Below are 13,831 nucleotides of genomic sequence, written 5' to 3' on the forward strand. Positions count from 1 at the left end.
CCCCCCCCGTTCCTTCTCATTTTCATAAATTTAAATACATCCGTGTAAATTCGCACTCCGGCCGCCCACGCGTGGCCAAGGAACGAGGGGGCGATGCTTGCTTGATGCCCACCAGGCGTGGGTACCCCTTCTCTGGGGTGTGCTGCCCCCCACCCCACCCTGGGGTGCACCGAGCTGCTCTGGCCTCAGCCACTTGGCACAGTTCTGGGGGTCCCGGGCACAGTCTGAGGGGCTCGATCGACACCAAACAAGAGCTATTTCCACGCTTTATTGCAAAAAGCTCCCCCGCGGGCTGGCGGGTGACATAGAAAGCCAAAAATTGGGAAAAACCCACTCATTTTCACACACCAAACAACGCCCAAAGCGCAAAGAAAACCTCCCAAAACAGGGCAAAAGAAATTAATGGGTTTTCCTATTGAAGACTCACAGCCCTGACTTGCCACACAGTTGCCTCCGCCCCTGCTGCCTTTATTTTGGGGAGAAAAACTGTCTTTTCAGGGTTTGCAGCAACACCAGACAGGCATGGGGTGACCCAGTGCCCCCAGTCATCAAAGAAATCTGGGGGAAATAAATAATTTCTGTAAAAACCCACAGTGGCCATTTTAGGTTTCATGGCGGGACCAGCGCAAGTCTAAAACTGCGAGTGGCAGATTGAAGGTGTTGCTTAAATTAAGGCAATTTTGGGATTTTTTTGAGTCCCGAGGTTTTTTGTTTTTGAAGCTTTTGGGGTTTTGTGGTTTTTTTGTAGGCTGATTCCGAAATCCTTAAAAATGAAGAAACCCCAGAGCAAGCCGCCCCTCCGTAATGATTATTTAGAGTTGTTTTGGTGCAAATTCTTAAATAGAGGAAAAACACCTGCAGAGGAAAAAAAAAAAACAGGAAAAACAGAGGAAAAAAAAACCCTCTGTATGGAATTCTCCAGGTCTGAATTCCTGAGTACAGGAAAGAACCTGCAGAGGAGGGTGGGTGGGGAATAAAGAGGTTTTGATGCTGATAGGAATTGGAGAGCAACGATTTGGCCTTGCACCTCGCACCACGGTTCTGTGGGCAGGAGCAGGTAGGGATGCCCGGCAGGCAGGAAATCTGGCAGGAAGGGCTTTTCCCCTCTTCCTTCCGCTGTTTTCCCATGGGATTAGTGTTTCCCTGTGGGGTTAAACCTTTCACCATGAGATTAAGTGTCTCCCCATAGGATTAGCGAGGAGGAAGGCAGGGTGAGACTCTCCCGGTTCTTGAGGGTGAATAAGTGGGACGGAGGACAGCCGGCGACCATCGGGAGGGGACAGGACAAGCGAAAAAACCATTGGGACATCCCGTTCGGCGCGGGATCAATCTGGTTTCTTCCCCAGCCGTTTAAAGACACTAACAGTGCCGGCGCTGTCCATCTGGGCGCCAGTGTTCTCACTGGTGCTGCTCACCTTCCCGCACCCCCAGGTCCTTTTGATCGTCACCCGAAATCCAGGTTCGCTTTTATCCTTCGTGCTGGTCACGCTGCCATCCTGGGCTTCGACCGGCACCGCAGCGATGCTGATGACACCGATTTTGGATGCTGCTTGCAGCTGCGGTTTCACTCCCGTATGGATACCAGTGGCGTTCCTGTGACTGAGCCGTTGGATGGCGGCAGTGACGGTGACCGGTTTGGCTTCTGAACTGGTGGCTTTTGCCTTGATGGTCCCTCCCGGCTCGCTGCTTTCCTTACGGGGAGGTTTGGTGAGTTTTTTTAGGACCCCGGCGTACTGGAGGACAGAGCAGTCGTCATCGCTCTCGGTGGCTTTGTCCCCATCGGTCCCCAAGGTTTCACCCAGTCTGCTGAAGACCCCCGTGGGCTGGGAGACAAGGCGGGAGGGAGCCCATCAGCACCTGCGCCCCCATTTTGGGTGCTCGATTCACCCTCCCCTTCACCCCCTGAATTCTGCCACCGTGACAGAGGCAAGATGGATGCTGACCTCACCCACAAAGCGTTTTGGGATGTAATGATGCAAAACAATGCCTGCAGCAATTAAATTAACGACTAGGCTATAAAACAGGTCTATTAATCACCCGTAAAATCATATTCCCTCTCATTTTTCTTGAGAGCTGAGCCTGCAATGTGTTGCGCACCCCAAGACTTCCATGCTGAGGTTTTTACCTCCAGAGGAAGGGAAAAAACCTCCTGTATTTCCCATTAAAGCAGACAAAATAGAAGCACAGATGGGGATCACCCAGGGATTGGGGATCCGCTCGTCTTTGGTGGCTCCATCCTGCTTTTCCCCGGTGTTTCCCCACCATTTTCCAGTTATTTCAAGGTTCCTTCAGCCCCTCCGCGGTGAGCGGGTGGCTGCAAATCCTGAAATAATCTTCGGGGAGAGGAACCTCATGTCAGGATCTCGGTGGGGTTTGGCACAGCTGCTGAGAGTGATGGCTAAACGAAGCTGCAGCTGAAAACTGACGCCCTCTCACCTTCCCTCCTGTGGTCATGTCTGCTTTTGTCTCAGCTCCCAGTCGGTCAAAGACGGATGTCCTCTGCAGACCTGCAGTTTTCAAGAAAATGTGGGTTTTTTGAGCTTTCCCTGGAAAACGAAGCTACAGTGGGTCATTGCCAAGGGCTGGCAGCTTTTCAGCCCCGGCCTACCATCAGGGCACCCAGCAAAATAAAATCCACTCTACAAAAGCGTGTGAACAGCCACCCGTCTCCTTCTTCCTGAGGCTTAAATAGACGTGAGCGGCACCTTTACGGCTCACGGTGAGTTAATATATCCTTGGATATTAAAATCCTCATGGGATTTGTAACAACAGACTAAACTGGGGCTAAATTGGGCTTCTGGAAGAGAAAATGAAGATCGAAACCCGCCACTGGTACCTTTGGCCGCTTGCTGCTCCAGGATTTTCTTTGTCCTCGGCGTGGTGCCCTTCGGCATGTTGATGATGTATTTCCCTTCCATTTCTGCCGTTACCCGGCGGCGTTTTACTGGGATTGTTGGATTTTCATCTGCCGTGTCACATAATCCTAGTGGGACAAAGGAAGAGTAAATTGAGAGGTCTCGTTCCAACAAGACTTGGGGGGTGGATGGGTTTTATGAGCGCTTGGGCGCAATCCCAGTCTGGAGTGAGCTCTGAGACCAGCTGCTTTGGCACCAACAGATCTCCTGCAACATTGGGGCTCTGCAAACACCCTCTCCCACTGCCTCTAGCTACTCCCAGCCACAGAACCACGGAATCCTTTGGGCTGGAAGGGACCTTAAAGACCATCCCCCTCCTGCCATGGGCAGGGACATCTCCCACTGGATCAGGCTGCTCCCAGCCCCGTCCAACCTGGCCTTAAATGCTCCCAAGGTGGGGGTGCCCACAGCATCTCTGGGCAGCCTGTTCCTGCGTCCCACCGTCCTCACAGCCAAGAACTGCTAATGGAAATCTCCCCTCTTCCAGTTTAACACCATTCTCCCTCATCCTGTCTCTACCCACTGATAAAGATATCCCCCCCCACCTTTCCAGTAGCCCCCTGCAAGTGCTGCAAGGCTGCTCTAAGGCCTCCCCCACACCCTTTTCCTCTCCAGGCTGAACCACGCCAACCCTCTCAGCCTGTCCTCGTACGGGAGGTGCTCCAGCCCCCCCGACCACTCTTGTGGCCTCCTCTGGACCCACTCACACAGGACCTTGCACTTGGCCTTGCAGAACTTCATGAGGTTGGTGTGGGCCCCACTTCCCCAGCCTGTCATGGTTCCTCTGGATGGATTCCTTCCCTCTGGAGCATTGATCCCTCTCTCAGCTTGGCGTCACCCACAAACTGGCTGTGGGTGCACTCGATCCCACTGTCCCTGTCCCTGACAAAAATGTTAAATCATACTGGTCCCAGTATGGACCCCTGAGAGATCCCACTCGTCACCAGTCCCGACCTAGCCATCGAGCCAGAGTGCAACCATCCAACCAATCCCTTGCCCACCAAGGGATACACCCCTCAAATCCGTGTCTCTCCCTTTCAGAGACAAGGATGTTGTGTGATAAGCTCAAGAAACCCACAGCCAGATCCAAAGCGGGTGTTAAAATTTGACCTGAGTGGGGGACTGTTTAATGGGAAATAGAAAGGAAAAAGCAACTTCTGGTCTTGTTTCCACCAGAATCTGTTGCCCTCCCTACCTGCCTTCGTGGTGGCCAGTTTGTTGGAGACAGTGACGGAGATTTTGGAGGCGTGGGGCCTCTGTCGGAGGGGGCTGGTGGGAGGAGAGTCTCTGCTCAAACTGTTGGCGATCATCCGGCTGGCAGCTGGAAGGGGAGGACAGCACAGCGAGGGAGAGGTTTTAAACCCTGAGGGACTTCACTGAGTGCAACAGGTGTCCGTCTCGTCAGCTAAATTGAAGAGCTGTCCTTCCCCAGGATTGTGGGGAAGGCAGCCATTGCCTGAGCTCTCCATTTTCAAGATAATTAATCCACCTCGTAAATCAAGCAAAGGGATTTAACCTCCCAGAAACCTCCCGCCTGTGCTCACCACTGTTGGCATTGCGGCGCAGCTCAGCTTGAACGTTGGGGGAACCAGGGCAGAGTGATTCAGTGGCTGCCTTGCACATCTCCTGAAGGAAGAAAACATGGAGGAGTGTTTCCTTTTGGGTTCTTTGGAGGTGAACGAGGAACCTCGAGGCAAAACTTTGCTGCTAAATGAGCCAGCGAGGCTTTACCCATGGCGGTGTCGGCATTACCATACCTGCCTGTACACGATTTTGGCATGTTTGAGGATGGCGATGATGTCTCCCACCACTGTGATGCCCAGCTCATTCATGATCTCCTTGTTCAGATCCATCAACATGTTCTTCTGGATCCTGAGGTGAGGAAAGACCCAGTTTAATGAGGTCTCCCCTCGTTATGAGCTCTGATTAATTAAGCCTTAAGAGAGGTGCACCATGACACCCCAACCTGGGTTTGGGCACCACCACCCTCATAGAAACAGGACTGATAATAAAAAAGAAACTCAGTGCAGACAAATAACTAACACAACTAATTAAGGAGTAGGATAATTAACTAATTCCTTCCTTCCCCCTCATTGGGGGGGATCTTTCAGTGATATTTTTCCCCAAAGATGTGACAAAAAGGCGCTGCCTCATTGCTGATCTCACCTGTTATCCACAAACATGACAGCATAGTTGACAGCGGGGCCTGGAGGGATCCCAGCTTCCTTGAAAAACTGAATCCATTCTGATGTTGCTGAAAAAAAAAAAAACGTGGAAAAGGTAAAATCAAGGGGATATGGAAAAAAGGGTGGGGCAGTTGCCTAGGTTTCAGCAGGTGCCAGCTGAGAGGCTCATTCTGGGCATTCACAGCTGTCTGTCATGCAACTAATGGGTTGGAGAGGACAACGGCTCCTGGAACGGCAGTGGAGAATAGGGGTGGGGACAGTCTCCCAGATGAAAATATGCAGTTTGAAGGGTTTTAGTGCAATTTAGGATGATTTTGGAGGGTGGGGGCACGGTTGCAGAGAGGGAAATGTCCCTTACCCATTGTGACGGACACCATGGTGGAGGAGCCAGGGGACGAGGGTGCAGGCCTAGGTGGGGGTGGCGGGAGCAGCCTGCTGGGCGAGAGAGCAGCCATGCAGCCCCCATTATGGCCAACAGGCAGGGACAGAGCTGCAGCTGCCCCCTGCCTGCCTCCCTGCCTGCACTCCTGCCCTGCCCTCCCTGCCCCACGCCCCCTCCTGCCCCGCACCCCAACCCCTCCCCTCCCGACCCCCTCCTGCCCCCCAACCCCCTCCCCTCTCCTCCCCCCAACCCCCTCCTGCCCCACACCCCCTCCCCTCCCGACCCCCTCCTGCCCCACACCCCCTCCCCTCCCGACCCCCTCCTGCTCCGCATCCCCTCACGATCCCCTCTTGCCCCGCGTCCCCTCCCCTCCTCTCTCGACCACCCTCCTGCCCCGCACCCCCTCCCGCCGCACACCCCCTCCCCTCCCGAACCCCTCCTGCTCCGCAGCCCCTCCCCTCCCGGTCCCCTCCCCTCCCCTCCCCTCCCCTCTCGACCCCCCTCCTGCCCCGCACCCCCTCCCGTCCCGTCCTGTCCCGTCCCGTCCCTCCTCACCTCTCCGCTCCCGCTGCGCCCCATTCCGCCGCCACCAGCCGCCGGCTGGGCCCCACCGGAAACAGCGGTCACGGAGCGCCGGAAGTGACCTCGCCGGCCGGCCCAGCGCGCCGCCAGTCGCGCGGGCCGGGGCCGGTCTAGGCAGCGGCGGCGCGGGAGGGGGGAAAAGGGAGGGGCGACTATAGACCGCTGGAGGATCGAGAGCGCCTCCCCGCGGGCGGCTCCGGGAACAGGCGCCCCCGCGGCCGCCGGCGTCTCTGGTACGGGGGGCCGGGGGGGGGCACCGGCAGCCCCGGGAGCTGCGGCCTTGAGCGGGGCCCCGGGCCTAAGCTGGGCCCTGGCCCTAAACACGGCCCTAAACAAGTCCTTGGCCATTTAACTTGCTCCTAAGCTTGGCCTTAGACCTAAACCCAGCCCCAAGCTGAGCCCTGGCCCTAAACCTGGTACTAAAATATCCCTGGCCTTGAACAACCCCTAAACATTGCCCTAATCCTGGCCCTAAACCCATCCCTAAACATCGTATTAACCCCGAAACAGAGCCTTGAACCCCTCAAATCCAGCTGAGCCCAGGGAGGGACACTCAACCAAGCATTAACCCCCCCACCCCAGACCCCTATCCCACCCAACCCTAACCCCCTTCCCCAAAACAGGCCAGAGCTTGGGGGGGACTGATCCCTGGGACTTAGCACCCCCTTTTTGTGGGGTCCCCGAGGCACAGGGGAGGTGTCCCAGCAGGGTGGCAGGGGTCTGCACCCCAAAATTGGGGTGCTCCACCCTGTTCCCAGGGTGGCTCATCCCCAGTGGTGGGGGGAGGGGGGAAGGACCAGGCACTTCCCCTCCCTGTCCCGAATGGGTCAGGGCACGTGACCACTCTGATCCTGTGAGTCAGCTGGCAAAGCCTCTGCCCCGCCCGGGTTTTTGGAGGTCTCTCCAAAAATTCCAGCTGAGCTGCACCCCGGGGGCCTCACCTGTCCTGGCATGTTGGGAGAAATCCGGTTTGTTCTGTTCCAGCGTCACGCCAGGATGAAGCCTGATGGCGCCTACAAGCAGGTATGATGCTGGCGGCACCCTGAGACCCCAAACTGGGAGTCTTGGAGCTCCCTGCTCTGTCCTGGCACCCTACAACCCCAAGCTGGGGCACCCCAGAGCTCCCTGCTCTGTCCTGGCACCCTACAACCCCAAGCTGGGGCACCCCAGAGCTCCCTGCTCTGTCCTGGCACCCTACAACCCCAAGCTGGGGCACCCCAGAGCTCCCTGCTCTGTCCTGGCACCCTACAACCCCAAGCTGGGGCACCCCAGAGCTCCCTGCTCTGTCCTGGCACCCTACAACCCCAAGCTGGGGCACCCCAGAGCTCCCTGCTCTGTCCTGGCACCCTACAACCCCAAGCTGGGGCACCCCAGAGCTCCCTGCTCTGTCCTGGCACCCTACAACCCCAAGCTGGGGCACCCCAGAGCTCCCTGCTCTGTCCTGGCACCCTACAACCCCAAGCTGGGGCACCCCAGAGCTCCCTGCTCTGTCCTGGCACCCTACAACCCCAAGCTGGGGCACCCCATGCACCCCCTTTCCACCCCGACCCTGCACCCCATCCAGGGGACTCCTGGCAATATAGGGGGGGCGGTGCTTGTCCCTGGGGACCCGGGGCATTTTGGGGTGGGTTTTAGCCCCAAACCAGCCCCCACCCTGGTTCAGGGTCCATCCCCCCCAATTCTCTGCCCCCCATCACAGCTGGACCCGCTGGAGGACCAAGGGGTGCAGCCCACCCGCTTCCCACTGAAGGTAATTCCCCTGGTCTGCGGGGGCCGGCTTTGGTGCTGGCTGGATCCGGTGCCATCCCTTGCTGGGTCCCACCAGTGTTGGGGGTGGCTTTAAACTGCATTAATTAACTTATTCGTTAATTTTGGGGCACTGATGCCCCCTCCCCATCCCAGTGCTCCCACGGCACATTGCTCTCTGCCATCCTCACCCTCTTCATCCTCATCTTCCTCGTGTTCTTCAATCTCCGGCTGAGCTCAGCCCTCTGTGGTGATGCTGGCAGTGATGCTGGTGGTGATGCCAGATCCTGCAGTGATGGGTGCCGGTAAGACAAGCTTATGGGGGGCGATGGTCCCCCGAGACCCTCGACATCCTGGTGCTACAATCTCACTGGTGCCACCAAATTTCTGCCATAGGATTGTCCTGGTGGAGAGCATCCCGGAGGGAATGACCTTCAGTGATGGTTCCGTGCTGAATCCATCCACCTTCTCCACATGGATGAACCTTCTGGGGACTGTCACCCACAGCCTGGACATCGCTTCCTTCTACTGGACCATGACCAACGAGGACACACGGACACACGAACCCTCTGCCACCCAGGTCTGCACCACCAGCATCCAGCACGTGTGGTACAGCTCCGATTCTGGTGCTTGAACCTGGTGCTGGCTGCCGTTGTCCCATAATTTTTAATAATTTCTGCTTTCTTTGGCCTCAAATGACATGATGCAGGGTGAACAAATCTTTGAGGAACTTCTCCAGTTGTCCCAGCGCGGCATCACCGTCCGAATTGCCGTCAGTCGCCCATCAGCAAAATCGCCCCTGAATGATCTCCAAGCACTGGAGCAGAGCGGTGAGTGATGGAAAAACCCCAAAATTGTTTTTTGGGGGGGATTTTGAGTAGGAGATGCCCAACTCATGGTCGCGCAGGTGCTGCGGTGCGCACTGTTGATATGCCGCGCCTCACTGGCGGCGTGTTGCACACCAAGTTTTGGCTCGTTGATGGCACCCACCTCTACGTTGGGAGCGCAAACATGGACTGGAGGTCTTTGACCCAGGTGAGCAGCACGAGAGCACCATCATACCACCAGATGGTGCTGAACCTGTGCCGAATGGCACTGGGGGTATCCTAAAACCAACCCTCTGTCCCCATCCCCATCCCGGGATGCTCAGTGTTGTAAGACAGGACTTAGGGCATTGGGGAGGGATGATGGCACTGCCCGGTGACAGTGCCACTGTGCCGCTCGCCACAGGTGAAGGAGCTCGGCACTGCTGTCTACAACTGCAGCTGCTTGGCCAAAGATTTAGGCAAAATTTTTGAAGCTTATTGGGCTCTTGGCATTCCTGGTGCTTCCATCCCGGTACCATGGCCAGCAAATTATTCCACGACCTTCAACATGGAGACACCATTGGACTTGAAGCTCAATGACACCGATGCCACCGTCTACTTCTCAGTATGTCCCCAATCCATGGTAGTTTGTTTTGCTGGTACCGAGCAGTGGCTGTGCTGGTGCTTGATCCATCTCTGATGATTCCAGCAGAGCTCCCCGCCGGCTCTCTGTGCCGCTGGTCGGACCCAGGATCTTAGTGCCCTCCTCAGCGTCATCGATGCTGCCGAGGACTTCGTGGACATAGCGGTGATGAGCTACCTACCCACCACCGAATTCTCCCACCCCGAAAGGTTTGTACAGTCTTAGGCCAACCTTGGCTTGCCGGCACCGGTGATGCCTAACCTCTTTCCCTCCCCAGATTTTGGCCAGCAATTGATAACCAGCTGCGGAAAGCCGTCTTCGAGCGCCAGGTCAAGGTTCGGTTGTTGGCAGGTTGTTGGCGGCACAGCCGACTGACCATGTTCCCCTTCCTCAAATCCCTTGCTGCTGTCACCGATAATCAGACCCACTACAGCATGGAGGTGGTGGGTATTGCAGCGCGACCGCGGTGCGCTGGTGGGTGATGTTTCAGTGGGTGATGGTCTCTTTGCCCCCTGCAGCGGCTTTTCATTGTGCCGGCGAGTGCGGCGCAAGCCCAGATCCCCTATGCCCGGGTGAACCACAACAAGTACATGGTGACAGAGAAGGCGGCATATATCGGTGAGTGTGGCGCAAGTGACGGTGCTGCCATGCGAGTTGCCGCCAGCTGCTGGTGATGGTGGCTTGGGGGTGGTTTTTGGGGGCCTCCCCCAAATCTCCTTGCAGGGACGTCCAACTGGTCTGGTGACTACTTCACGCGGACGGCAGGATCAGCGCTGGTGGTGAACCAGACTGCGAGCCGACCCGGTGCTGGCACTGCCACCAGCACTGCTGCCGGATCCGGCACCATCCGGGAGCAGCTGCAGGCGGTTTTTGAGCGGGATTGGAGCTCCCAGTACAGCACCGACATCAGCAATGCCGAGCGGTGGGAGAGCCTCTGTGGCTCCCGTTAGGCACCAGGGAACAGACCACTGGTGAGCCATGGGTTCTGTCTGTGCCAAATTCAGCTGCCCCACTCTAATGTGGGGAAAAAAACCAGAAAAAAAAGACTTTTTCTGGACTTTGCATTGCTGTTATTGAGCTAGAGGGCCCTCCACGCTGTGGCGATGGGGAGCACCGGGCCTTTGCCAAATGCCATGCCAGCACTGGGAGGGAAGCCGGGACACCCCTCAAGTCCCGGCAGTGCCAAACCCATCCCGGTCAAGAGTGAGATGAAATGCTCAGCTGTCAGCAAACCATTTATTCGGGGATCATTGCAACAACCAGTGCCGGTAGCACCCAGCACAGCACATCCCGGTGCCTCCCTGGCTACGTTCTCATCTACCAGCATGGAGCTGGGTTTTGCTGGTCGGGGTGACCGAAGGTGAGGAGGAGGAAGGTCTTTGGTGAGCTATCGGCTGCCAGGGTGTTTGCCGGAGTTGCTGTGGAGGCTCAGCAGTGCTGTGGGTGTTGCCGGCTCTGTGCTGGGAGGAGCATGCCAGTTACAGCGGCGGGGCCCCAGTCCGGCTCCTGGAGCCCGTCCTCAGGGATGGGGATAGGAGGTGGGGGCTTGGGGTCACGCCATGTCACCGGAGCTCTCTGCAGGAGGGGAGAAGCGTGGGGAGGGGGTGCGTGGCACTTATGGGTGGGGTCCCCACCCCTTGGTGGGGACCTGGAGCACCCAGGGACCCTAAGCACCCATGACATGAGGCACCAGGGGACATGGAGCACCAAGGAGCCCCAGGCATCCATGATGTGGGGGCACCAGGGGCCCCGAGTACCTGTGATGTGGGGTACCAGGGGCCATGGGGCACCAGTGACCCCAAGCATCCAGGGGCACAAAGCACTTGGAGGACACAAAGTACCCAAGGGACCCCAAGCACCCAGTGTCCCAGAGCACCCATGCCCAAGAGCCCTCAGTCCCTGCGCCAGACCCCCGGCCTGAGGCCATACCTTGGCGTGGGGCGAGGTGTATGGTCTTCCAGGCAGGTTCCGCTCCATGATGCTACCAAAGACCACGCCGCTGCAGTGGCCACGCTGCTCCCATCCACCGGGGGACCCCAGCATGATCAGGTTACCAGCGGTGGGGTCCATCTTGGGACGTCGGTGATGCCTGTGGTGCCGGGTGCCATAGTGGGTGGGGATGGGGGCTTGGCAGATGTCCTGCTGGCTCTTGTCACCGGTGTCCCCAACCGGCTCAGCCAGGCTAAGCTCAGCCATTTGGGTGACGGCCCTTTGGACGATGCACCGGCTGCTGGGGATGAAGGCACCTTCCTCCATGCCCGGGAAGATCTCACCTGTGCCGGCATCCTTACGGGATGCCCTCAAGTCCTCTTGGCAGAGCTGGTAGTATCGGGTGGCCTCGAAGCTGGACTTTACCTGCTGCAAGGAGATGAAGGGATGCTTGAGGGCAGCTCTGGGCATGATCCTCTCGTGTGAGTCCCAGGTGAGCATCCTCTTGACCAGCTCCACCATCCCATGCAAGTCACAGCGCTCGGCCAGCACCTCCTGGCCAGGATAAGATGCCAGGCGGATGTTCACCGCTGCTAACTGATCCAGTGAGGAGAAGATGTACTTCCTTCTCTCCGTTGGCTTAACCATCTTCTCGACTGGTGGTTTGAGCTGCCAGGAACCAGTGGGATGTGGCACTCGTTGGAAGAAGGACCGTGTCTTCCGGGCGGCAGACAGCAACTCACCCCGTGGTAGCCCCAAGGTGGAGCAGATGTAGCGGACCTGGTCATACTCATTGACACCAGGGTAGAGTGGCCAACCCAAGTGAAGCTCGGCCACCACACAACCCAAAGACCAGATGTCCACCTTCTCACAGAAGGGCAACCCCAACAAGATCTCCGGTGCCCGGTAGAAGCGGGATTGGATATAGGGTTCCTTGACATGGCGGACCTCGGTGAAGATGCTGGCTGAGCCGAAGTCGATGAGCTTGACACGGAAAGGATAGCGCGCATGGTCCACCAGCATGATGTTCTCTGGTTTGAGGTCAGCGTGGATGATGGAGAGCTCCTTCAGCTTGACCAATGCTGCCAGCACCTGTGCTGTGATGGTACGAATATGCCGGACAGGCAACGGCGAGAAGTTATTCTGCTTTTGGAAGTCGAAGAGGTTTTGCTCCAGGAGCTCGAAGACCAAGTAGGTACAGGCACCATCAGTGAAGGACTCGAGGAAGCGGACAATGTGTGACTCCTCTGTGTCCACCTCCCGCAAGGCCTGCAGCAGCCTCAGCTCATTCTTTGCCACCCGGCCATGGTGGCCTTCGTTCTTCAGGATCTTGATGGCCACCATCTCCCCTGTGCTCCTCTGCCAGCCCTGGGTCACCTCCCCAAAGGTCCCCTTCCCCACTGTGGCTACCATGTCGTAGTGCTCGGCACCCACCACCAGCGTCCCCATGGTGGGTTGGCTCCTCACCAGGGGCTTGGGACCTCACTCAGCACCCAACAGGGGCTTGGGACACTCAGCTGCCTCAGCCTGGCCCCCAACAGCCCTGACAGTTCCAGCATTGCCATGACGATGCCTTCTGTTGCTGACATCATCCCCAGGAGCAACAGCTCCCCTGCGCAAGGGACTGTGGCCCAGGTGGAGGAACCCCCTAAAACCCATCCCTGGTCCCCCAAAATCCACCCCCAACCCCCAAAACACATCCCTGGTCCCCCCCAAACCCATCCCATGTCCCCTAAAACCCATCTGAGCCCCCCCCAAACCCATCCCCACCCCCCAAAACCCACCCCCTGACCCCATAAACACAGTTGGGGCTTTTTTTGGGGTTAACATTTATTCTGGCTGAGCCAAGAGCAAGGGGCTGGGGAGGCAATGCTGCCACCCCTCCTGCTCCCTGGTTAATATTAACACCTGGAAAATGGGCAAAAAAGCTTCAAACGTGCCCCCCAAAAAGCCAGATTAGGAATTTTTGGGGGGTTAAAGGGGGTTAAAGAGGGTCTAGGGGAGCAAGTGGTGCTCCACCACCCCATCACTGTTTCTGGGGGTGCCTGAAGACCCTCATGCTCAAGGACAGGGTTCACTGCTCACCGCAGGGTTGGGGGCTCAGTTCCAGCTTAGGCAGCTGAAATTTAGGGGTCCCCTCACCCCCAAACCCCACCAAATTGAAGCGTGAGGTGACCTCCATCATCACTGGATGCTGGTTGAATTTGGGGTCCCCAGGGGAGAGCTCAACGTTGGGTAACCGCATCTTTCCTCCCTTGGGTTGGGTGATGGGTGGCTCCAGTGGAGACCCCCCAGGGGAGAAACCCACCCTGGGCACCCACCGCCACCACCGGGCCTTGCCCTCTGCTTCCCCATTGACGTGGGGATGGGGGTCCACCACCTGGTTTTCTTCTCCTTTCTCCTTTGGCTTCACCTTCATCGCCTTCTTCAGGCTGCCCATTTTCATGCCCCCCTCACCTTCCAACCCACTCCTGGCAAAACCTGTGCCAAATTTTGGCAATTTGACCCTGGGCTGGCGTCCCGGTGCCATATCCTTCCTGGTAGTTTCCTCCATCCCGTCCATCCCTGGTGGTGCCAGCTCCAACACCGGCACCTTCAACACTGGCACGCCTGTGGGTTTTGGTATCTTCTGGCTTGCTGGA

The 13,831-nt window shown here is 57.4% G+C and overlaps 3 protein-coding genes across 7 annotated transcripts; 1 reads left to right on the forward strand and 2 right to left on the reverse strand.

The window, feature by feature from the left end:
* Positions 1–253: 253 nt before the first annotated feature.
* C31H19orf47 (chromosome 31 C19orf47 homolog) lies at positions 254–6,172 on the reverse strand. 2 transcript variants are annotated; one of them, XM_064437374.1, is made up of 9 exons: positions 6,039–6,172; positions 5,460–5,533; positions 5,082–5,169; positions 4,673–4,787; positions 4,460–4,541; positions 4,111–4,236; positions 2,837–2,983; positions 2,437–2,507; positions 254–1,823 (listed from the first exon to the last, which is right to left on the reverse strand). In XM_064437374.1, exons 2-9 carry the CDS (start codon positions 5,476–5,478, stop codon positions 1,326–1,328), a joined length of 1,146 nt encoding a protein of 381 aa, XP_064293444.1. In that variant the 5' UTR covers positions 5,479–5,533; positions 6,039–6,172; the 3' UTR covers positions 254–1,325. The 2 variants fall into 2 exon arrangements, with proteins under 2 accessions (XP_064293444.1, XP_064293445.1); XM_064437375.1 differs by having other exon boundaries at positions 5,460–5,536; positions 6,039–6,107.
* On the forward strand, positions 6,170–10,311 carry PLD3 (phospholipase D family member 3). 4 transcript variants are annotated; one of them, XM_064437361.1, is made up of 12 exons: positions 6,170–6,298; positions 7,050–7,088; positions 7,765–7,815; positions 7,968–8,116; positions 8,208–8,391; positions 8,521–8,641; positions 8,719–8,846; positions 9,042–9,242; positions 9,327–9,469; positions 9,538–9,703; positions 9,779–9,878; positions 9,984–10,311. In XM_064437361.1, the coding sequence occupies exons 2-12, from the start codon at positions 7,062–7,064 to the stop codon at positions 10,208–10,210; spliced, it is 1,497 nt and encodes a 498-aa protein (XP_064293431.1). In that variant the 5' UTR covers positions 6,170–6,298; positions 7,050–7,061; the 3' UTR covers positions 10,211–10,311. The 4 variants fall into 4 exon arrangements, with proteins under 4 accessions (XP_064293431.1, XP_064293432.1, XP_064293429.1 ...); XM_064437359.1 differs by having other exon boundaries at positions 6,182–6,298; positions 6,982–7,088; XM_064437360.1 differs by having other exon boundaries at positions 6,182–6,298; positions 6,982–7,088; positions 9,330–9,469.
* A 377-nt stretch (positions 10,312–10,688) lies between these two features.
* Positions 10,689–12,638, reverse strand: HIPK4 (homeodomain interacting protein kinase 4). Its single transcript, XM_009510296.2, has 2 exons — positions 11,190–12,638; positions 10,689–10,835 (listed from the first exon to the last, which is right to left on the reverse strand). The coding sequence occupies exons 1-2, from the start codon at positions 12,636–12,638 to the stop codon at positions 10,689–10,691; spliced, it is 1,596 nt and encodes a 531-aa protein (XP_009508591.2).
* Positions 12,639–13,831: the final 1,193 nt, after the last annotated feature.

Source organism: Phalacrocorax carbo, chromosome 31 (assembly GCF_963921805.1).
Source record: "Phalacrocorax carbo chromosome 31, bPhaCar2.1, whole genome shotgun sequence".
NCBI lineage: Eukaryota > Metazoa > Chordata > Aves > Suliformes > Phalacrocoracidae > Phalacrocorax > Phalacrocorax carbo.